Here is a 25,807-nt window from a genome sequence, read left to right on the forward strand (position 1 = left end):
ACTTTTATTCTGTCCTTGTTAATGTTTAATTTCTCTTACTTGTTTAAAGATGATCACTTTTCCCAAGTGGTTCTGTTTTGCAGCGGTGTGAGTACTTACAAAGTATTACACAAAGTATTAATCAGGGCAAGGCAAATTATTTGTATAGCACAAATCACACACAAAGTAATTCAAAGTGCTTTACTTAATAAGAAACACATTAAAATTACAATACAACAAATCAAAACATAAATAATCATCATAAAATTAACATAGTCATATGCACAGCTAAACAGAGCCGTTTTGAGCTTGGGTTTAAAAATTGCCAAAGTTGAGGCCTGTCTCACATCTTCAAGAAGACTGTTCCAGGTTTTTGTTGCGTAAAACTGAAACACTGATTCCCCATATTTAGTCCTGACTCCGAGCACCAGGAGGAGATCCCTGAGGTTTTCAGACTGCAAAATTGTTCATATGGCACTAACATGTCGGAGATTTACTTTAGTGCTAGGCCATGAAGAGACTTGTACACAAGTAGAGCTACTTTAAAGTCTATTCTCTGAACCACATCATAGTACAATTTGGACTGGTTTGAATGCTATAGACGCTACCACAACTAATACTACTGTGGTTAGTCACCAGTGCGGCTACTTCTGCTCTTATGGTTGATGTTGTATGTTTCTAAAAATATCAACACAAAACATATTATACTTCCATGAAATACAAATATGCAAATATGAACTACCACTATAAAAAGTTCCTTCTTGTTAAATAACCTTTGGAGTTGTGTATTCCCTTTAGGCGGTGCATGTGAGGTGGCCCAGCAGTGGTTTAAAGTCAAGACAGGAGAGAGTAATGAACGGTGAGCTGGAGCAGGTAGCAGCAGTAGCAGTAGTGCAATGATAAATGAGGACGGGGAGGGTGTAAGGGACCACAGCCATTTGTTACTGTGCTGTCACAAATGTATTTTTAATGAATCTGCACCTCTGACTCCTCCACAGAGCAGCCCTGTTCCTTATGGCCACCATGACCCCAATATTTTCAAACAGCAGCAGAGCCTGAGAACTAAACCGCTCTATGTATGTACTTGTTGTAAGCTGGTTTGCGGTTGCCGTCATTACAATACACAGATACAGAACAGGGTTGATCTTGTTGATCTACCGTAACGATTAACAAGGATGGCACAGTGTTGAAATTGGTAGACTAGGGTTACTGTGGGTTATACCTTGGTATTCGGGCATTCGGGTTTCTCTTTATTGCATGTGCGTTGACGTTATCCTTTAACTTTGCTCCTTAGGTCAATAGTTAGTGGCACATACTCTAGTCAACCACAACCCTCGTGTATATAAAAAGATCAACAGTGGGTATTTTCTGCAGCATAACCATAAGGAGCACCCCTTCTGTGAAACAAAAACAATAGTTCTTGTTAGGCTGCAGAGCTAACAAGAACTGGGGATTCGCAAGGAAATGAAAGACAGGCACTGTCAAACATAGGGAGGGCTACATGATGTCAACATAATTTAATTTATGTTTATGTTGAACATAATAGCCTTTTTGTCCTTTAAAAAGAGGTTATTGTTATTTTGAGACTTCAGTTCACTTTGATTGGTTATGTTATTATTTGTACCTTACAAAGTCATGGCAATATAGTGTTTTTGGTGCTTTGCCACCAGCTGGAAGATTTTTTGTATTGCTTCTTCCCCCTTTTTTTTTCCAGAAACACCCTATTGACTGGTACCTTGGATTTGCTTTGGAGCGGAGGGTAACTGGATGAGTTCTGATGCTGTTATCGTCTGTGACAGATGTGTGGGGCCATAGTGTGAAAAGGTCAAAGGTCGCTCCCTGGAGACTCCTGCTGCAGGCATAAAGATGTCACATCTTTATCTATTCAAAAAGTGCAATACTTTCTTACTTATGACAATGTAGTTGTTGTTTTTTTAGCTTCATGCTTTAAATGTAACGCCTGCTTGCTCCAGGCCCTAGTTTCCCACAGGATCTAACAATGTTTCTTTTCCTATCTTAATCAGACATGGAGGTCAAAGCATGTCAATACTTTCCATCACTGGCTGGCACTGGGCTGTATAATTAACCACAGAGTCAGACCCAGGGCGTCTCCATAACCCCTAACACTGAAGGTCATGTTTTGATTCCATTGTCTTCCGAAAAATCTAGAAGGATATTGCATTTGATCATGGCTCATTATTTCCCCCTTTGGAAATACATAAAACATAACAGTAATCTGCCTAACATCTACCCTGGTCCCCATCAAAGGTATGGCTCCAACCAATGACCACCAGTAACCAATGAAAGTCAGACATTGCTTTTCAACCATGCTTCAACAGAATGACTTATAAACTCACTCAAAATAAACTCATGAATCAATCACTGCAATCAAATGATTCCTGTAACTGTCAATGAGACTTCTGCACCTCTCGGCAGGTATTTTGGGCCACTCCTCATGAGCAAACTGCTCCAGTTGTCTCAGGTTTGAAGGGTGCCTTTCCCAGACGGCATGTTTCAGCTGCTTCCAAAGATGTTCAATAGTATTTAGGTCAGGGCTCATAGAAGGCCACTTTACAATAGTCCAATGGTTTCCTCCATGTTTCACAGTAGGGACAGTGTTCTTTTCTTGATGTGCTTCATTTTTCCATCTGTGAACATAGAGCTGATGTGCATTGGCAAAAACTTCCAACTTTATTATTAGTTTTGTCAGATTCAAGTTATTTCTGTGACCATTGTGAGTTTTTCTTTCATTAACCGAAGGGTACCAACAATTTGACCATTGTGTGTGTGTGTGTATGTATGTATGTATGTATGTATGTATGTATGTATGTATGTATGTATGTATGTATGTATATATATATATATATATATATATATATATATATATATATATATATATATATATATATATATATATATATATATATATATATATATATATATATATTATGGATATTGCAAACTTTGTCAATCACAGTGCCCTTGTTTTTCTTACAAAAGGCAAGACGTTTTAATGATTCTGAAATGGTTTGTTCTTCTGTAAATAAGGCTATTACAGCCCAGATCTTTGGATAGAGAAAAAATATTATTCAAGTCATTACTTTACTGTGAGCAGATCTAATTTGGTGTCGATTATGAAGGGTTATAAATTGTCAAAACGGTAGAAAAGCTGCAGAAAAATAGCTGTCTAAATGTGTCCCAAGGGGTAGCGTAGTAGGCCTAAAATTGTACTATTAGCACAAACACAGAAGTTATATTGAATTATTTTCTCGACATCTTTTAAAAATATGTTTGGTAATGACATTTGCAAAAAGACGGCCACTTCTCAATTCAGTAACTAAGACGTTTATAATTGCGTTGAAAGTCTGCTGTAGCCACGGAGCAGCGAAATCATTGATTCAAAACGTCCCCGGAGACTGTCACTAATGCAATAACGCCTTTGACAAATTGAGTTCCCTTTTATTGCATGCACCAACAATGGCGACGGCACGCGAGCGTGTCCTTGGCTCAGAGGAATCAGGTGCGCGCGGTTGTGTCAGAAAGGTGCGCGTGGAGGAGTCCAACCCAGCGGCTACATATTAATCAACAGCTTATTGGCGCTGGGTCGGCCATACGGAGCTGTCCCATAAGCTCGTGCCCCCACCTTCACCCCGGTCACCGCGCTCTTCCTCCGCCTTCTGGGTCTGTGCGCTCTGGAGCGGCGTGTCAATGAATCATTGACACGGTTACGCACTGGAGCTTGATTTGTGCAAACTGAAGGAGAGACCCATAGATGGCACTTTTTGGATGGAATTCGGCATACCTATTGATTGACTGAGTAAAACTGTAGGAGCTGTAAAATGGTTTAATGGTCCTTGTAATTAAGTCATGCTTCACCTTTGGGATGACGGTAGACAGCTGATGCTCCTGAGTACTTCTTCTGGTAGAGGGAGTTGGGGATTGTTACTGTAGTGAAAAAGGTATAGGGATGCTGTAGTGTAGTGTGTTTAATTGTCTATTAAAGATGTAATTAAAAGATACAATATAAATCCCTAGGCCTAATTAATAAAGCTATTAATTATATTAGCAACCTTTGCTTTTTGGCAAACCTTGAGCATGTAATTGGGTTAAGTAGTTATAACAAGAGAAAAGGCTTAAATGCAGTATGATATATACAATAAAATAGGAACTGTGCAAAATGGCCTCTGGCATATTTATTCATTCATACAAAACAACCCAAGGCAACAGATTCTCCTATAAGGACCTTGCACCACACACTCCCATCAACAACCATCACACAAATATGCACCAACAAGAATGATTCAACCAAGGACAGAACGTACAATAGAACAATGCAACAGTGACTTAAACTTAACCAGTAGCTCTCAGAGTGTGAAATGTATACATGACCATGGAAGCAGAAATTACAAATGGAAGAATTTGTGTCAAAGCAACAGAGTAGCCTACTTTTGAAAAAAAAAAAAAATTGTAATACTAAATTGCACCCACAATACTGATAAGCCTAGTTTAGTGGAGCAACCTATGCTTTAGAAGAAACAGTCTCTACTTTATTTAGTTATGTTGTGCAAGACATTAGGTTGCCTGCAAAGTGGCACTTCATACATAGGAGTATACCCAGTTTTCACAATTTTAAAAGTAATGTCTTATATAAGTACATGTCTTATGTTCTAATACTGTCCAAAAAATAAATGGAGTGTCTACTACTGTAAAATGGGAACTCATCGCATTTAAGCAACTGAGGCAAAAACAAATGAGAAGCAAACATTCCTCTGAACAACTATAACACAACAATATGAAAAGCTAACTAATAGTCTTAAACGGTATTCTTGACCAGTGTATCCACTTCTTTACTGAATGGGCAATCAGTGCTTCTAAATAGTGTACTGTGCAGACCTTTCAGTACCATCATCAAGTAACACAGTGAAGTAACAGAATTTACAAGGCAGTAACACTGATACATATCCAAAAGGATGATACGGTATGTGCCATTGCAAATGTATTTTTAGTACGCCCGGGTGGGTTTGTCTTGGGCCTGGTTGAAGGGATTGGCTGGGCTTGTGGATTCTTGATCCTGCTGGTCTATGGATTGGTAAGCGTCTCGGTTTCTTGATACTGTGGGGAAACCTGCAAAGCACAAGTTAAAGTATGTGTTGACTTCATTTTATAGGCTTCTCCCAAATAATGTGAACAAAAACATACAGATTGTCAGCAAACTGGTCACTGTCACTGTCACTGGTGAACCATTGTAATGCATGGCTGCTATCTGATGTCTGTATTCCATCACTTCTTTAGTGGAATATAGAGGTAAACAGGGTTCATAAAGATTTCAGTGCAAGCCATTTTCTGACATAAATTAGGAGTCTCTCTCTACCAGGAACAACTTCGTCTAGCATGGTTTGAATACAGATGTTACATTTTCAAAAGTTCAAAGGCTTTACTCACTCTTACCTCAACATGACCCATAATGTGACAGACATGCCTGGCTTATTACAATCACTCAAGTGAATACTTCCAAGTCTGACAGAGAAGCAAAAAAGCGTTTTCTAATTTCTACATAGACATAATATATTCAAAATTAAGAAAATGTATAATTTTAATCAAATAAAGACAACAGCAATGCTCAAGAATGCAAAATTATATCTGAGAGAAAATTTCAACACAAATTAAGGATTTGCACTTCTATCCACCTTTGAGGGCATTGGAATATCAATTACTGTCAGTATTAACTGGGAATGTACTGGAATATATGAAAAGGCAAAATATATCTAGTGAGATTAATAACTATTTCATTTAATTTGGTGGTGTGTAATATATATATATATATATATATATTTATATATATATATATATATATATTTATATATTTATTTATTTATTAATTTACTTGATCTAGATACTACCATACCTTTTGGATAGTTTCAGAGACGCATTCACTATTAGGAGTCAACAGTGCACTGACTTTAATTAGGCTGATAAAGTGCACCATCGCACAGTGCTGCTTAAAATAAAATGGAATACACAACACAAATTGGACATCGGGAGAGTATGAAATATGAATAAAACATGCATGCAAACATATTAACATATACATCAACAAAGCACAAAGGCAGAAATAAAAGTACAATGACACAGAACATGGCAGGTAGAAAAGGTCATAATGAAAAATGACAGACAACATAGATAAACATGTGTAAAATAGAATACAAAGTATGGTCTCCAGTGTCCAGCAGTCAATTAGAAGCCAGGGTGATGGAGGAGGAAGATGATTGTATGGAGAATGGAAATGGTACAAAACAGAGGAGAGGGAGACAAAAACGGGCAAAATCAATAGCGACGACCAATAAAAGCACTGTCAGCACTGTCCGTAGTGCACCGGCTGTCCATTGAAGTCTCAAAGTCTAAAAGGTCAAAGGTCAACCAACAGGAAGGAAAAAAACAGAAGACATGAATAGCATGAGAAAAAAGTGTGATAGTTATAAAAAGGAGCACAAACAAAAAGGCATGATTTGGCAGGCAACTAATGCTACTTGGATTTAAAAATATACTGTAAATAAATTAAGTGTTTGTTACTAAATGACTGATATGGATAAAACTGTGCCACGAATGCCATGGGCACCAGAAATACCATAGGAACATTTGGTTTTGTTTATAAATTGAATAATATCTTGGATTTAAATAGAATTCATGAAAACGTTTTGAACATGAAAATGTCTTCTCTAAGTCCATTCATGCAGAATTGATGAGTGTGCCAATATGGGGAAGCAAGTGGATATAGTTTTGGTTTTAATGTACAAGTACAACCCTAACTTTGTAATAGAATGATCCTATTTGAAACACTTATTAAGAAATTGAAACCAGTCTTTAACAAATGGCATGACAAAATGTAGTCTTACAGTATTTGCAGGTTGTCAGTCAAAAGCTCATTCAAATACTGGAATTTCCAACTTGTTTTGTTTTAAAGAGCAACAAGCAGCGGGATCCCTTCATCATGACTGTGCTACAATCAACCAGCAATTAAAATTCTCTCCTCGGCTGGTCTCTACCTACATCAGTCTACACAGTCAACCATGTGCTGTGATATACCTACTAAGGGTACAATTTCATCAATATTCAGTTATCCTCTAAGGGCTAAATCAAATGTATTTTGGCAACTGCAGTCTTGAGGCTATGTTGCCATTTCACAATATGTAGAACATTTGTATATACTTGGCTAGAGGTCCATTTTTGAACATCTAAGAATAGAGATCAGAATCAGAGGGAAGAAATATGCAAGACCAATTCAAAGTTGTGGAGTGCATTTAGGAATACTCTTGGCATCACAGTTCAGTAAAGCAGCTCTTAGCTTCATTTTGAATGCCCTCTTAATGGAACAAGGGTACTTAAAACTGGCTACATTGGAACAAGCTAAGTGTTTTTGATAAATAGTGTGTTTTCTTTTGGTTAAAGCTTTGTTTGGGGTAAGCCATAAAAATGACCACATAAACACACGGAGAAAGAATTTCTTTTCCTGCTCTGCTCAAACAGCAGTGGTGAATTTCAAAGTCTTGTGACTATAACAAATTAGTTTGACTGAGGAATCAAGTGGTTTGAAGCTAACAGTCTGTATTAATGTTGTTTGGTACTAGAAGAGATTTTTCTGCTTATAAGTCAACACTATGTGGGCGAGACATTTCACAGAATTCTTGATTAAATATATGAAATTATGTTTAATAATGTTTGATTCTGCTTTCATCTAACAGTAGCTCCAAAGATAAATATTCCTCTGCTAATATATACTTCATAGTTGTAGTAAAAGTAGTAGCAGTAATAGTATATTTATGTTGTACTTTTGTGGTCACATTAGTAGTAATTGTGAAAGTGTGAACTTGAAAAAGTAAAAAATATTGCAATTTTTAAGCACCAACAAATATTTTAATCCATATACACATTTTATAACCGTATTAGCTTTCTTTAGTGACATTTTCCAATACTTCTAGTTTTGCAATATATTCGTTTGAAAGTGTCAGCGGGGTGTAGCAGAAACTCTTGCAATTATACAGATCACATTTCTCCTTAAAATAGAATGGAATCATGCTCATGTAATTTTCTAATTTCACTGAAGAATGTATCAATTAAGGGTCACATTTTACTGTGGGCAGGCAAATAAAAAATTATGTACCTGTATTCACTTTTATAAGAGGATGCATGACATATACTTACCAAAGTTGACATTGTAGTCTCCTCCTCGCTCTTTATACATTTGATAGACAAAAAAACATGATGCAGGCTTGAGCAGCAGGTTGAGGATAGCCATCCCTGCACTGAAACGAAGCACATCTGGTATCACCGGATCACGTGCGGGGTAATAAATCGCAATATGGACAATGTCTGTCAATATTGTCACAACTGTCCCCAGTAAAAACTGTGGGAAGATAACAAAAAAGAGACGATGATTAGAACTTTAAGGCTGATACACTAATAAGAGCAATATCAAAAATAAACTTCTTTATTTTTGTTTTGTAACTAAAACTAGGCTTATGAAGCTCAACAGTGATCACCCACCATAAACTGTTATTAAGTTATTATTTGCAAACTTTTTGGACTAAAAACAACTGTGCTAAGGAACTTAAGTTACAACATAGGTGTTTAGCCTCCATCATGCTTCTAAATTCTTAATATTTTATTTATTTTTTATTTTTTTAATTTCAATATAAAGAAAATTAATGAGAGATTTACTTCTGGAACCTTTGAAGTGGACAGTGCTGTTGAGCTCCACTTGAACATAAAAAAGCTATGAAGTCAAAGATTTGTCATTGTCTCTGATGAGGTGTGGTTGATCATGTGACACTGGAACAGCTTTTATAGACCCCTGGACGACTGTACAGAAAACCATCATGCATGTCAATTGCTTTTCCTTGCTCTTTATGCCTTGCACACAAAACAATGCCCTTCTGTTTATGCTGAATTACATTCATTACAGACAGGCCAAGGTGTCCTTCAAAGTATTATATAGGTCAAAATGGAAAATGCAATGTTAAGGTAACATATTATAGCATGCCATAAATAGCAGTTTGAAGTATAAGAGCCATCATCCCCACATCTATGGGTTTCATCAGACTGATGAAAATCTCACACCATTATAGTTAACAATTCAAAATAGCATATTTTATCTCTTAACTGGTGAAAACTCCTCTGAATGGCACCTATAAAAGAGGAAACTGAAGTTTATAAATAGTCAGGTTAAGCTATGATGAAATATCCAAGTTCACTTTAACTTACGCTTAGTTTAACTTTCTACTTGCTGACTATGTTCCAACAGCTTGTCTTTGTTAAATGTTCACAGTTTGTCCCGGATTTCACACGCAAATGGGTTAGCACATCTGTCACATGATTTGCAGTCTCCCAAGCATCAAGGTAAAAACTCACCATAAGCACTGCATCAATAGAGTCCCTGTGTGCAATGGCCCACACTCCGATAGCCAAGACAGTGAAGTTTCCCCATGCATATGAATGGGGAAGCCACGCCATACAGGCCCTAAAGCAAACACAATCATATCATGTCAACTTACGTCATTTGTTCACTGTATATTTTATTAGCGTGAGTTATTTATTATAGTAGGTTAAATTCTGGTCATTATTTAGCATTTAGTCTGTGTCCACACAAATCCACTGGTAGCAGTGAGAGGAGGAGAGAAATTCCTCAAGTTTGTGGGGAAAAACCTGTGAGTACTCACCATACTGTAAGCAGCCAGTGAACTAGTACTATTGCCTTCAAAACAAAAGACAGGGAAAAGCATATTGAGATTTATAAAAAAAAAAAAAAAAAAAAAATCATTATATTATTGTTGTCTACTGTGGATTCTTTTAGGCAGAAAGAATTCTTTTATAAAGTATCTCAACAGACACTATGAAAGAATTTGGCTTAGCACTAGAAACCCCAAATCACATGATAGTTTGTACATTTATGAATTCAATGGCCCATTTGAATTTTACTTGTGACACAAGGTGTACTATGTACTTTCCTGGCTTGTTACCATAATAATGCTTTGCCTGGAATGGTCCCCAATGGCAACAAAACTTATCTGTTGCATATTTATCAACTATAGCCTGTTCAAAAATTGTGCATTCATACTCACCTGCTTGTCTCTATGAAGAGACTTTAATTTAATGCTATACTGTGGAATATTACAGGCAAAGCAATGCAAACATATGCATGGAGACAATTAGACTAACCACCAGAAAAGTTATGTAGTTCACTTTAAAAAATATTCTTGCAATATAATGGACAAAAACGGTTCTTAAAAATGCGTAAAATTTGGCCTCTACTAACCACCATCACTTTTATATCCTACTAGCCTCTGAAACATTGTAAACATGAGAGTGCAATTCAGTGAGTTTATTGTACAGATATAGGTAAAAAGCCTTTGACTAATGTTTGTTTCTCATCTAAAAGCCGGTGAGCAAATATGTAGGTAGGACAACCGATATTTAGGCTTCTCCATCAGGGTCCAGTTATTTTAACTTTACATAATCAACCATCCTCCTTAATAGTACCCACATCAGAGCAACTAAGTAGTTCATTTCAATGGTGCAGCCTACTGTGAAAGTACTACACGTAAATCATCCTTACCTTTAGATTAATAGCTGGGATTTCCATGCCAAGACTAAAGTAAAATCAAAGTAACTTGATCCGACTCGCTGTTGTAAACTTTTGCAGTCTACATGAAGAAACTGTGCAACTTTTTTGTTTCAAAAAAATCCTTGAATCCCAAACTCCTCCTCCTTCTCCTCTGATCAGGCTGCAAACACAAGCCATGTGACAGAGGCCTGACCCTGCCCCATGTGACTGCCTCCCGGGCCCCTCCCCGGGCCCTTCCCCGGGCCCCTCCCCGCCCCCTCCCCGCCCCCTCCCACTGCTCGTGCGGCTGGTGCCGCGGGTGTGTGCTTGGAGCTGCGTGCTGGGAGCATGGATCTTTGTGGGAGCCTACCATAAATGACGTTGTATCGTCCCTGGCCTATATAAAGGAGGTTACAAACTTCTAATAGTGATTTTTTACCATGTTGAACACTTAATGCTTTGTTAGACCCCCGCCTTTCAATAATATACGGATACTATACAGAGAAGTGTCATGGTATTCACTGCATGCTTTCTTTCGAGTTGCATTATTTCTTATCTCTTTTGCATTATGAAAAAAAAAAAAAAAATCACATAAGAAATCACACATTTTGTTTTGTTCACGCATAGGAATATGGGCACTAGAACAGATTCTACACCAACCATCTTGACATATTTAGTATACGATCTTTTTAGGTGGCCTTATCGTGTAAGTTCTGTGTAAAGTTAGTTTCCACTTGAAAATCAAATTTTTTTGTCATTTATTTTATTTGTGTATTTTGAGCCACGCTGAGGTCACTATCACAAAATTAATGAAATCTATTTACCTAAAGAGAATTGAATGGAATGTTGTTTGTCTCATCTTAGGCTTTATCAGACAGATCTGCAATCATTTATATTGGTGCATAGAATCTCATCGGAAGTAATTGTGAACAATTGGTGTGTAGCATGAAGTATAACCTCTTCATTGTTACCCCACCTGTTAAAGTTCTACTGGGTCACATGATTTAGATTCCCATAGGAACTATGAAGCCTCCATCGCCTGAACTGAGCTGTTGAAAGACCTGAAAGTGGAACCTGATAGTTTTGTCAAAGTCGTGCCTCTTCTGTGCCAAGATTGGATTTCTATGCTAATATTATGCATAAATTAGAAGTCATAACTAAATATTCCCACACGTTTTCACCTCTCAATAACACGGTGAGATAGGTCTAATTGTCACTTTTCTCACTGTGTATGTCTGAAAAATACAGTACAGTGTGCCTGTAATTGTAACTGTCTAAAACGCAAGTCAACACACCAATACAATGTATGATCTCTGACCTTGCACTGTTGTAAATATATTTGTGTTAGAAATTAGACTAAGCTGGCACACAGTGCCTTTCACATGCTTCCATCTATTTGCCGAAATCATTTTCAATTTGTAATCTTGCCTGTTTATAGAGCTACTGTTTTACTATAACTGTTGTTTTATTTTCGGATTATTAGATACTGTGGACCAGGTGTCGAAGTTGCTTCCATTGACATGCATCTTTGGAGAGTAAAAAAGTAAAATTCAAATTATTATTTAATAATTAAACCAAAACATGTAGAAATACAGCTTTTGCAGATAAACATAAAAAATAAATAAAAAGTGCACATAGTTTAAAATGTAGAGTCAAACAAGCATCTTTGTATATCATACTAACATTTAGTACATTTGAAAGTACTTTGTCTCAATAAAAAAGTAGTTAGGGACCAGTGGGTATATGTGCAGTACAGCAGTCTAAGACATTCTAAAATGAATAAAACAAAGTCAGCAGATGAAGGACACATTGTAAAATGATCAAAAGGTCTTTTTCACCATAATAGCTTATCTAAATGAAAAATAAAGGTGTTGTGCATTCAAGTAAATAAATAAATGGGACAGTGTGACGTGAGAATGCCTCCCAGATTTTAAAACCTGGGACAGTATTCAGTTTGTTTGGGTGATGTCTTGCTTCTCTTTAATATAATGTCTTCTTCTGTGTTTTTGTCGCTCAAATTGTGATGAAGCCTCCTTGGTCACTGTTGACTGTTTCTGGGACTACACAGCGCCCCCTTCTCCTAGTTACACGCCTCTTCCGGTGGAACTTGGCATAGCAGCGCAGACCTGAATGAAAGAGGTAAAGTATACCTTTTATGATTTCGATCGAAAAAGCTTTAAATATTTATGATGCAAATAAAACCGCAAACTTAAAAAAATATATATTTAATTACCTATTTTAATAATAAAGCAGTCACTGTTTTTAGTTTAAAGCTTAAGTATGTAACTTGGTCTGTTGCCTTCCCTGTATGTCTTCATAGAGATTGATACATTTTATGCCATACTATTGAACATTCTCGGTAAAAGCAATAACATCTCAGTGTTAGTATCAGTATTAGTATATAGTATGCTACTGCAGTATGTTTCCGTTTCCAGTCGATTCCACAATTCTTTGCTGGTTTGCCTGTTCCGTTGGAGTGAAGTTCATTTTTATTATAATAAATCAGCTTTGGACTGCTTCATAACAGTTTAATTCATGAACTAGTTCATCCAATGGTTTCAATCTATATAGCATTTTCCAACTCTATTAGGCACTCAATGCGCTTTACATTATTAATATGTTGATCAATGTAATCTAATTTTGTTTGGCTCAACATTTTTAAAATACAGTGTTTTGCCATAATGCATATTTCACAGGTAACATTTATCAGTAAAAATGAAATAAAGTTTGAGTAGCTGACCTTCCTCGCACATGCAGTCGTCATAGCATTTGTTGTTGAGGCCTCGGTTGTGTGCTTTACACTCGTGTTGCCGCAGGTCACAACAAGAACCTTAATTAGAATAAGTACAAATTGCATTCTCTGTAAATCATGTTTTCCTAATTCACATTGTAGTATTTACCTCTGATTACATTTAGGCAGGCAGCTATGGGTATCCAAAAACAATGCTTTTCAAAAACAACCTACACACTGACCTGGAAGACAATCCAAGTGATGGTCACATGGCTCAACCAAATCTGAAGTAACATTTCCATTACTGAGGTTTTTAGTACGCCTCTTGTCTGTAGAACAAAAAGGGGAAAAATTGATAAATAATTAGATTTTTGTATAAAACATGTTATGATATCAGCATATTACAACTGCAAAAATGTTTCATTGTTTTTTTACTGACTGACCCTTGTGGCAGTTGGCCCTATCTTAAAATGGTTCCAAAACATTTTTACAGTAGCAAACCATGTCTATTAAAAATAATATAACACCAAAACATGATAATAAACTTACCTTTTTTATTTGAGGATGGCCATGTATCTGGTTTCATGTCTTCGTAGTCTGTCCAGTCAAAAAGAGCCATGTCCAGAGTCGGCATTACGTCTCCCTGGCTCTTGCCTTTTCCTGTTCTCTGAGGGCAAACATAATGCATATGAGATATGTACAGCTTCCACATATAATAATGCAGATCAGGTATATAATCTTTATGTCAAAAAGCTTTTGCTGTTGTGTAATTGTATATCTTTTGTATTTATATGATACGGATGCGATTGGAATATAAAATTATATACAGTATAAATCTTAAATATTGTCATGAAGAGATTGAAGAGCAGTGTGTATATATATATATATATATATATATATATATATGTATATATATATATATATATATATATATATATATATATATATATATATATATATATATATATATATATATATATATATATATATATATATATATATATATATATATATATATAAATATGTATACACTGGCCAAAAAAAAGTCGGCACCAAAAAAAAGGTCACACACTTGTATTTTGTTGGACCGCCTTTAGCTTTGATTACAGCACGCATTCGCTGTGGCATTGTTTCAATAAGCCTCTGCAATGTCATAAGATTTATTTCCATCCAGTGTTGCATTAATTTTTCACCAAGATCTTGCATTGATGATGTTAGAGTCAGACTGCTGCACAGAGCCTCAACCAGCACATCCCAAAGATTCTCATTGGGGTAAGGTTAAATCCAGGTGGTATATATATGTATATATATATATATATATATATATATATATATATATATATATATATATATATATATATATATATATATATATATATATATACACACACACACATACATACACACACACGGACAAAATTGTTTGTAGAGACGGATAATACGAATGGTAACAAAAGAGCCCAGAAAAACTTCTAAAGGTGAACTTCAAGCTCAAGGAACATCAGTGTCAGATCGCATCATCCGTCTTCACACTGCAGCCGAGTGTGAAGCGGCTGGGATGAGAATCAGCTCCTCCAAATCCGAGGCCATGGTTCTCGACCGGAAAAAGGTGGTTTGCTCTCTCCGGGTGGGTGGTGAGTCTCTGCCCCAAGTGGAGGAGTTCAAGTATCTCGGGGTCTTGTTCACGAGTGAGGGAAGGATGGAGCGTGAGATTGACAGGCGGATTGGTGCAGCGTCTGCAGTGATGCGGTCGCTTTATCGGTCCGTTGTGGTAAAGAAGGAGCTGAGCCGGAAGGCGAAGCTCTCTATTTACCGGTCAATCTACGTTCCTACCCTCACCTATGGTCATGAGCTTTGGGTAATGACCGAAAGGACAAGATCGCGGATACAAGCGGCTGAAATGGGCTTCCTCCGCAGAGTGGCTGGGCGCACCCTTAGGGATAGGGTGAGGAGCTCGGTCACACGGGAGGAGCTCGGAGTAGAGCCGCTGCTCCTACACGTTGAGAGGAACCAGTTGAGGTGGCTCGGGCATCTGCTCAGGATGCCTCCTGGACGCCTCCCTAGGGAGGTGTTCTGGGCATGTCCCACCGGGAGGAGGCCCCGGGGAAGACCCAGGACACGCTGGAGGGACTATGTCTCTCGGCTGGCCTGGGAACGCCTTGGGGTCCCACCGGAGGAGCTGGAGGACGTGTCCGGGGTGAGGGAAGTCTGGGAGTCCCTGCTTAGACTGCTGCCCCCGCGACCCGGCCCCGGATAAGCGGAAGAAAATGGATGGATGGATGGATGGCATCATCCGTCGTTGTTTGAGCCAAAGTGGACTTAATGGGAAACGACCAAGGAGGACACCATTGCTGAAAACAAATCATAAAAACCAGACTGGAATTGGCCAAACTACATGTTGACAAGCCACAAAACTTCTGGGAGACTGTCATATGGACAGATGAAACAAAAATGGAAATTTTTGCCAAGGCACATCAGCTCGATGTTCACAGACGGAAAAATGAAGCACATCAAGAAAAGAACACTATCCCTACTGTGAAACATGGAGGAGGCTCTGTTATGTTCTGGGGCTGCTTTGCTGCATCTGACACAGGGCGTCTTGAATCTGTGCAGAGTACAATGAAATCTCAAGACTATCAAGGGATTCTAGAGAGAAATGTGCTGCCAGTGTCCGAAAGCTTGGTCTCAATGGCAGCTCATGGGTCTTGCAACAGGACAATGACACAAAACACACATCTAAAAACACCCAAGAATGGCTAAGAGGAAAACATTGGACTATTGTAAAGTGGCCTTCAATGAGCCCTGATCTAAATCCTATTGAGCATCTTTGGAAGCAGCTGAAACATGCCGTCTGGAAAAGGCACCCTTCAAACCTGAGACAACTGGAACAGTTTGCTCATGAGGAGTGGCCCAAAATACCTGCCGTGAGGTGCAGAAGTCTCATTGACAGCTACAGGAATCATTTGATTGCCTCAAAAGGTTGTGCAGCAAAATATTAAGTTAAGGGTACCATTATTTTTGTCCAAGCCTGTTTCATGAGTTTATTTTTTAAAATAATTCTGCTGAAGCACAGTTGAAAAGCAATGTCTGACTTTCATTGGTTAAATTTCATAGAATTTTAATTTATTATTATTATTTATTTGTATTATTGTCAGATTCAAGTTATTTCTGTGACCATTGTGTACCAATTTTGTCCACGTGTGTGTGTGTAGAGTTTGAGATTTTAGCCAAGTACTGCTCCTATTTCCTAGTGAAAAATATACAATGTCCTAGCGGCATTTATCAGAAAAGCACCTTCAGATCAATAAGTGCTTTCCTCACCAGTGTAATGGGCCAATATGGAAATATCAATTACAGTGGATTAATGCAGGGCTACCTCGTGTTCAGCCGCTCATTAAACCACCCACAGAAGATCGAACATTAATTAAGAAACCATTGTGCTTGAAAAAAGGGGGCTATAATTTTTCCACTGTTGTCCAATATTATTGGACTACACACCAAGACCTGCTACTAAACTGAATACCAAGCACACAGTCCACCTCCACAGTTAACAATATTACTTTGCTAACTTTATATTTAGTACTAGAAACTTAATTATGAGTATAGTGTTTTTATTCACAGAATTCTTACCAAGGTTTCTTATTCATTAAACTAGCAATGTGATTTAATACATAGAATATATTGGTATATTAAGTTGCTAAGGCATGGTTATATATGGTCATAAGTGACTGGGTTGTTTATGTGCATTTCTTTATTTCTGCCCATAGTATGACATACTCACGGTGGTGTGAATACATGCTCACATCACTGTTTTAAAACTAAATCTACAGCTCAGCTGAGTACATGTTTTATGTCAGTAGCACAGCTTTATTAATCATTTCATATTCCATACTCTGAAAGCCACTACACTTTGCCAGATAAACAATATTTTTCATTGCTAGTTCTCTCAGTGTCACAATACAGAGTGCTATTTGTGGCCTATGAGGTTTATGGCAGAGTGAAGAGCCAAAATGCAGACCTATTTTCTCTAAGCTTCCCCCACACTGGAGTCACACTGGGACATAACAGACGCAGCCAGTAATGAGTACTTTGTTGGGTTGGGATTACCTGCGGTTTGGTAGAGGCCGGGGGCAGCGTTGGAGGATGCTCGTTTGTAACCGTGGTAACCATAGAAGAGCCCGAGCCGAAGACGAAGGCGCTGGTGTTGCTGGGGGAGGGGGGGTCACTGGGTAGGGTCAGGCCTGAGGAGGGGGTATCCTCAAAAACATCCCTGTCCTTCAGAGAAGCACTGAGGTCCAGACCTGGGGAAAAGCCTATATGGATAGTACAATATAGCTATAATTTCTGAACCTACAAACTACATAACACAAATTAATCCACAAATTGAACTAAAACTGATATATACCACATGGGACATGTTAGTCCAGATTAGAGATTGTTAACAGATGTTAATGGTTTATTAACATCTGGTAACAGTTTAACATTCAATAACACGGCAATATTGGGAATATGGTAATATGCATTTACTGAACACTTTCAACCCTAACTTTCAAACAGTACATGGATCAAGATATTCAGACCAAAATAGCATAATACAGGTATTCATTTAAATTTTACAACTGTAAAGAATTAGAGATGTGATTTGTTGCCACAAACCATCTCATGTTCAAATTTTTATTTTGTACAAAACTGTTCTGTAGATAAAATCTATCAAGATATGGCAATATGGTCTGCTGCAAATTAAAGTATTGTTAAGGTTCTGAATTGCACACGCACCTTTACTATGTTTCCCCTTATGGCCTTGTCTCCTGTGCTCCATGTGGGGTGCTTGTCCATTCCCATGACCTTTGCCTTTCTTGGTCTCAAGTAGGTTGTTGTGACTCGTTCGCCCTCTGTCTCTGTCCCGTGTTGGTCCCATCTCCACGAGGACCGGACTCATGCCCTCCAGCCCCGGTCCCTCGTCCTCAGGCTGCCCCAGAGGATGCAAAGACCGCTGAGACAGTAAACCAGCTTTTGTACCCCGTGACCCGTGACGCCCCTGCCTCCTATGGTCACTGCTGTATCCCTGTAGAGCCTGTAGAGGGTGCTGAAGGGTGTTGGTCCCTCCAGCTGAGCTCTGCCTCTTTTTGCCACGAGGCACCCTGATGTCTGTGTCTGCACCGTAGGACAGATTCAGAAAGGTCATCAGGACGACCAGTAGGACAGTCCAAAGTAGAGTCATGGTCTGGGAACAACGCCTCCTGCATGCGGAGAAAACAAATTGTCATTAAAAATCAACATTTGGATTTTTAAGACTTTGAATTATTTCATGTTCTGTAAAAAAGGATGATTATATAGATGCATTTTTCACTTTCAATGAGAACTCTTAGATAAAGGGTTGTTTGAAGTTTTCTGGTAGTAGAGAGTGAGACATGTTGAAAGTGTATTAGCAACAGGTTGTTAACAAATAAATATTAGTGTTATATGATCCAGTCTAACTGTATGGCCTTAAGAATTGTGATGCAGCATTAGGTATGGAAAGAGGGCAGTGGCGCTGGTCATAATGTCATCTCACAATTATCTATCCTATCGATGCTGCAGTGGCTAAGCTGACTATAGCCACCTGCCCTGGAGAAGCTACAGCTACTCGCATCACCTCGAAATACATGCATACATATGTACATAACACATAAGCAATGTTGGACATTGAGGGCAAGAGGATGAAAGTATTTTGCCCCAGGCCAAAAGTTCAGTTTGAACCAAGGGGAGCAGAGATCAAACCAGCAAACCTCTTTTACAGCAGGTTGTACTAATATGATCTTATCGTTGGGACATCACACAACATTCTATAAATCAATAATATTTAAATCAGATGGGGTGAGCTAAAATATTTATTGTTAAAATGTGCATTTTGACACAATATAGTATTAAGGTATACCAACAGAAATTATCAGGTTTAACAATTTGCCTTTTAGGTGCTTTATGATAATGTACAATGTAATCATTAGGGAAAACTATCCCATCTGGTATGATCTCATTTCATCTGGAAAACGCCCAATAACCTTACATTATAATAAGTCAAAAGTTTAATTTGTAAAATGAGTACAGCTCAAATGTTCAGACGTGATAAGTAATGTCAATGCGCTTTTCAATGGCATGATGATAAAAAAGTGCAGAATGTTTTCTGACATAACGTATCATTTCAACAGACAGATTGAAAACAATGAATGCTGATCAATGTTTGCAACTTTATGTCCATCATTTGCACTGAGCTCTTTTATGGACTTAACTATCTGCAGCTACCATCTCAAGGCTCCTACAGAAGTGTATTTGCCCCACTTGCAGTTCTCCCTCTCCATCTCTCACCTGCACAGACAGTCCTCTCAGCCTCTGGAGTGGGCCATTTATCTGGACCTGGGGCTTTTAAGCTCAGACAAAGAAATGGAGAAGTGCCCATGCAGTTTTTTTGACACAACTCTTCATTCACGTTCTTTCATTTCTAGGAGATGCCATATGAAGGAGCACATCCTTCATCTGGGAATATTCACACAATGTAGAGCCCAATAACTGAAAAGTCACCATATGAGCCATTGCTGTCCAGGAAAACAATTTAAAGTTACTATGCTATAGGTCTTGGTTTAAATTTTTTATTCTACTTTCTTTATATATATATATATATATATATATATATATATATATATATATATATATATATATATATATATATATATATATATATATATATATATATATATATATATATATATATATATATATATATATATATTTGGGCTTTGTAGATGTATTTTGGTATTATGTTGTCCCAGGTACAACACCATTATGGAGCTATGATGGCCTTCTCTTTTGTGTTAAAAGACAAATGACTGTGCTGGCCAAACAGGAAATCAATAGAGGAGAAGTATTGAGCTGCTGCTGATGCCCTGCACCACCGCATATGCCTGCTCATGTGAATGTACATTTTAAAGTGGATTTAGAGATACTGATAAGTCCTGTGCTTATAGTTAAAAACACCCTCAGGGTGTCTGTTTTTAACTATGTTGCTCTGGTCTATATGGCCGTTTCAGGCAGTAAAAGTGTGTGATGTTGTTAAGTTATTGGACAAGTGCAGGGTAAGAGCAGGCTCAGCTCTAGTGGGATTTAAAGTCAAAGCATGTCACCCGGCCTTTTGGGACTCAGGGCAGCTGTGCAGTTTGCAAACACACAAGCTAAAAGCAGCAGCAGCCGGACTTAATCTCAACAAGGCGTCTAACATCTCATAGGAAGCATTGACCAGGATTATAGCCTCACTACTGGGCTATAGAAACATCAAGTTGGCTAGAGTCTACATAAACAAATTAGTGAATATTGTGTCAACATCCAAACAAGAAAAATGTCATTTACCGACCCATGTGTACTGTTACATAATATTACTTTTGTTGCTGTATCCTGATCCAATGCAGATCTGATGCAGCTTCCAAATATTACGTAAGAAGGCAAAACAACAAACAGTTGGTTGGCAGACATTATGTGGACTGGAGGTCTAAGTCCACTGCATATGGCACAGCTTAAAAAAGTAAAACCAAAAATTAAAGTAATATATATACATACAATATTATCAATATTAAATAGCCTATATTGGAATGACCTCCAAACCACCTGATTGTGAAAACAAATAAAAGCTGGTCCTCTGACACAACAATCACAATTCTTTGACTTAAAAGAAGGAACTGGTCCATAGGGACACCATGCATCAATCCCAATCCAATCTGCACTCCTGGACCTGAATGGAAGCATGAAGTGAAAGGGGAGGCGAGCTGGCTGTTTGAACACAGCAGTGGCCGTCTTTCTGAGCCCACTCCTCACATGAGCAGCTAACAGGTGGTCCTTTGAGGGAAACTACGACAACTATGATAATGGAGCACTCTGGGTGGGGTTGCAGATCTGTGTTTGATAAACAACCAGGGCGAATAACAGCCTCCTACCAGGCAATTTCATATCTGTCTTAAATATAGGCCACAGCCACAGAGCATCTGCTGCAGAGGCCAATGGAACATCAACTAAGCAGCGAATAAAACTGCAATACAAGGCTCCATATCTGACAGTATAAACGCCTTGCATGAAAGATAAGGGGATTCAACTGTGCATGATGTAACAAAATGCAACTATTTTCACTAAAGTTAATATTAAATTTATTGAAGACAGATACGAAGATAGAGAGAAACTCCTATTTAGAAAGAGTTACAGAAATGTGATAAAACCGAGAAAAATCTAATTATCTGAGACATCAGGGAAAATCCACACAATAGTAGAGGGTAAAATTGAGAAGTTATGAACCAACAAAAATATTTTCAAATAAACTGTAGCCTTGAGCAGTTGTTCAAATCAGTTCAAATCCCTTGTTGAGGCGAAAGCAGAAACTCTATCAAGGCAATGTATGGTCGATTTGCAGTGGTTGTTATGGAGTGTAAAAGTCCATCAGAAAATATAAACATAAAGCCAGAGACAGAGGTAAATATAATTGTACACAAATACACAATGAGCAAACTCAGATGTAATTTTCCATATTTTTAATAGGTTCCAATTCAGTTCATGGTTAAATGCTATCATTTCTTTTCTTGGCAAATGCATTTATGGTTCAAGCCAGATAAAAGATCAATCTGTTCTGACAATCCAATAGATAGTGGCAAATAAGTTGTAAACCTTACAGAAAAGACAACTAAAACAAATAAACTAAAAATGTATTTTGCAATTTAACATGTGGCTGCAGTACATTGTATCTATGTAGACTCAATCACTGAAGTATTACTTAAAAAAAAAAAGTAATGAAAAAAAAAAGCAATGAAAACAACTTTTTTTTTTTCACTTCACTTTTTAGCAAGAAACCATCTGCAAAGAAATAACAAGGGAAGTAAGTGTGAAGTAATAGGTAATTTTGCACCAAATTGCCAGGAGAGGACTTTTGGAGGGCAGGATTACAGTGTGATGAGATGTCCCATGGGTGCTCATGTGGGTGCATTATCACTGAAAGGACTCCAATACAGACTACACTGAGCAGGTCTAACTGAGCGTTTGGCCTCCTTAGTTAAACCACTGTTAGTCTTCATCCTTAAGCTTCACCTGCTGCGACTCCGATCCCCATCTGCTCCCGTGGTTCCATCTCTCGTAGCAACCAGCGGGTCCATAAGGAAGCTATAAACAAAGACCCAAAGGAACAGGCGGAGAGTGAGGGGCTGTCATGTCACACAGGACACCGTGAAGACCCCTACCAAATTAAAGCATGTACAATCTGTTGAACTGGACAGATTCATCTGGCACCAATGCAATTTGCCAATTTATGTCAAAGCTTGAGTTTAATGAGACAAGATATTCTATTTAGATATCTGCTTGTGTCAAATTGTATTTGGGATTATTGCCATTATGCCAAAAGTCCAGAAGAGTACAGAGAGTTCAGTTAACAAATTTTTTTTTTCATTTGCTGCCACAACAAATTATATACCAGTAGCCCAGTTAGAAGAGTGTATTTTTCCACAGTCCACTGATTCGAATGTTGGTGGTTTAAATTCGCTTCTTGACATAAACATCATTGGTAGAGTGGCCTTGATAGTGGAAAAGCGCTATATAAAAATGCAACCATTGATGAAGTCAACACACACTAAATCTTGAACATTATCTTATTATCAAAGTTTTCTTTGAGTATCAAATCAAAACTGTTAATATCTTGCTAACTGGACACTGAAATTGCATGTACTGTACTGAAGCGTCTCCTTCATTAGAACTCCAACCTCATGCCTCCTCTTTCCACTCTAGGGCTACTTCTATTTATTCTACAACAGACGCTATTAGATAAGCTTGTTTGAATTATTTGCTGTCCATTTCACAATGCCACTAGTTTGAACATATGCCCATAATAATATAAAGTGACTTTTTTCTGTTACATAAACTGAGGTTAATAGCCTATATAATAAAAGTGTAGGTAATTGGCCTTTCAGAGGTTAATTTTTCTTATAGAACAACAAAAGTTATATTGCTACAAAGATTAACAAACCTATAAAAAATATCTCAATATCCTAATGCACATTTCATCAAGGATCACTGACCCAAACTTCAGCCTTCTATCAGTACTATGTCTCTAAACAATACAGATGACACAATTACAGCTTTTAGTGTGAAGTGGAAACATAAGGGAAGCCCCATCTGTCAGCAAATAGGCCATTATAAAGACACACTGAGGTCTCCTAGTAATTTGGTCCATAGGTACAAAAGATGTGATGCATGGTTACATTCCCTAGGCCCTTATCTTCTGCTAGAGTGAACCAGATCTTGGAAGCACACAAGCACACACAAAATATTCAGTAGCAGCAGGTGGGAATCTCCTCCAGACACCCACATAGACGCGTGTTTCAAAAAAGCTGTCAGACATAAACAGAACCAGTGTCAGAGCAAGAGGTGCCCCGTGGAGACCAGAGAGAATGAGTTACACAAAAGGATTGGCGAAAAGAACAAAAAGAGAGCTGGGAATAAGATGTAAAATGACAAGTGAAGATGTAAATAAGTAGACAAAACCAACTGAATAGTATAGTTAATCCTTTTTCAAAGAGATGTTTTCAGGGTTTTTTTTTAAATAGTTCAGCACTGACAAGTTTAAATGGAGTTTTGTCCTGTTTTAGCCTAATCTCCAGATGTGTTCACTGTATTCACTCATACCTGTGGCCTGACATAGCCAGGGTTTTGTCCTGGTTTAACAAAACTATCTCCATTGGTGCAGAGAGAATTAACAGAAGGATAACAGCAAAAAAACAATAACATTTTATATCATTCTATAACTGACACGATCTTTTAAAAAAAAAAAATACTATAACAGACCACTGGCAAAGGTGAATTTATTAAAAACAAATTGAACATCAAAAGACGTAATGTGTCCTAACATTACCTTGTCTTTTTATGTTCCAAATGAATGTGTTTTGGCTCGAGGTCGCGCACACAGGGGTCCTTCACTCTGATCATGTCTCAGTTAATTAACACCATCTCATCAAATCCAAATATATCTCGTTTTTTTGCACTTTTAAATTGGATGATGCCACACTGTGAATCCCATTTGACATTTTTCTTCCATGCCTCCCCATTTCCTTGTGTCATTTTTCTTCGGGAACAAGATTGGCCATTAACGCACGCGGCACATAACCCGGGCTCATGTGCAACTACGACCTGTCACAGAGGAGATAATCGCAGCAGTCATTTCTAAATCTCCCCACTATCCGTTTAATGAAACCTTCGTTGTCGTAGAACTGTGATCTTTGAATCAGACCTCCAAGAAACAACGCCGTCGTAAAAGTTAGTGATTATCTAGTTAAGTGTGTTTTTAGATGTGCCAGGACCTATCCATCTCTATCTTTGAAAACATTCACTCACGCTGGACGTAGGCTGTGCTGCAGTGAGTAAGCCTTGGAGTCGTGTGTATTTTATCAAGCCCAGAATAAAGTTTTGGGGTATTTTATGTAACGCGACAATAGCCAAAGTGCACGCGTATTTGAGATAAAAAGGACCAAAAATACCTAAACCTAACTTAAATTGCACGAAGGCGGTGGGAACCCGTTGTAAAATAGCCTTTAAAAGTGCTACTGGATTCTTTTAGCATCATAAGAGTTAAAATGATGATTATATCGAAACAGTTTTGCCTATATCAAGGCAATCAATGAGTTTAATCGTCTTACCTGGGTTACTTTGTGGTGCGTAAAGTGTCCTTTAAAATGGGACTCCGGTCATGGAGAACTGATCAAACTCGCTTGCTCAGTACACTCCAGGACAAGATGTGTTCGGAGCATCAGTCTCCAACGTCTTAAGAAGAAAAGGAAGAGGAGGAGGAAGAGGAGGAGAGGCAGTGGCACCGCTGAGCGCGCTCTCGTTTGCGCGCCCTCGACCCTCAATACTCCAATACAGGCTGTGGTTTGGTTTAAATTCTTGTCCCAACTGATGACAAGAGGCTATTCTATTCACATGCTTTGAAACGGTAGGCTGTTTCAGAGACTGGAGTCGTGAGTCCAAAATGACAATAAATTGTGTAGAAAATAGGCCTGCAGTATAGACTAGATATACAACAGGCATATAGAAGACCATTTTTGGCTGGACAGTGACAGTCAGAACATGTGGTATAACACGCACGCACGCACGCACGCCCCCCCCCCCCCCAAAAAAAAAAAAAATAAATAAAAAAAATAAAAATAAAAAAAATAAAAAAAATGTGTGTTTTGGGCATGGCTATGTACCTGTTCAATATCAATGCAGAGCAATTTCTTAAAAGCAAAGTCTGGCGATAGCATAAATGTAGAAGAGGCATCCACTATTATTTTGGTAATAATTAATAATTAATATTCTCTGCAAAAAGTGAAGTGAAAAAAGTGAAGTGAAAATGGTAGATATTATTACTCCTAAGGAGTTATAGAATCGTAGTAGTTTGCATTGTTTGACTATGCCTGTCTCACTCCTTCAGTCTCGTAGAGAAAGTCCACTGAATAGTGTAGTCT

At 38.0% G+C, this 25,807-nt stretch overlaps 2 protein-coding genes across 4 annotated transcripts in view; both read right to left on the bottom strand.

Moving 5' to 3' along the window:
- Positions 1-4,158: 4,158 nt before the first annotated feature.
- Positions 4,159-25,807, bottom strand: part of agtrap (angiotensin II receptor-associated protein) — a 106,173-nt gene continuing 84,524 nt past the window's right edge. The window contains exons 2-6 of one of the 2 annotated variants that reach the window (XM_055222113.1): positions 10,589-10,628; positions 9,693-9,727; positions 9,385-9,493; positions 8,179-8,380; positions 4,159-5,103 (exon numbers count right to left, since the gene is read on the bottom strand). In XM_055222113.1, coding sequence (XP_055078088.1) covers positions 4,982-5,103; positions 8,179-8,380; positions 9,385-9,493; positions 9,693-9,727; positions 10,589-10,615 — 495 coding nt within the window. In that variant the 5' untranslated portion in view covers positions 10,616-10,628 and the 3' untranslated portion in view covers positions 4,159-4,981. Of the gene's footprint in view, positions 5,104-8,178; positions 8,381-9,384; positions 9,494-9,692; positions 9,728-10,588; positions 10,729-25,807 lie in introns of those variants that run through there. The other variant, XM_033967218.2, reaches the window with a different exon arrangement.
- Positions 12,567-25,101, bottom strand: draxina (dorsal inhibitory axon guidance protein a). 2 transcript variants are annotated; one of them, XM_033967217.2, is made up of 7 exons: positions 24,998-25,101; positions 18,084-18,547; positions 17,415-17,620; positions 13,857-13,974; positions 13,550-13,636; positions 13,317-13,406; positions 12,567-12,702 (listed from the first exon to the last, which is right to left on the bottom strand). In XM_033967217.2, exons 2-7 carry the CDS (start codon positions 18,526-18,528, stop codon positions 12,590-12,592), a joined length of 1,059 nt encoding a protein of 352 aa, XP_033823108.1. In that variant the 5' UTR covers positions 18,529-18,547; positions 24,998-25,101; the 3' UTR covers positions 12,567-12,589. The 2 variants fall into 2 exon arrangements, with proteins under 2 accessions (XP_033823108.1, XP_055078087.1); XM_055222112.1 differs by lacking the exon at positions 24,998-25,101 and having other exon boundaries at positions 17,415-17,608; positions 18,084-18,549.

The sequence above is a fragment of the Periophthalmus magnuspinnatus genome, chromosome 5, assembly GCF_009829125.3.
Source record: "Periophthalmus magnuspinnatus isolate fPerMag1 chromosome 5, fPerMag1.2.pri, whole genome shotgun sequence".
NCBI lineage: Eukaryota > Metazoa > Chordata > Actinopteri > Gobiiformes > Gobiidae > Periophthalmus > Periophthalmus magnuspinnatus.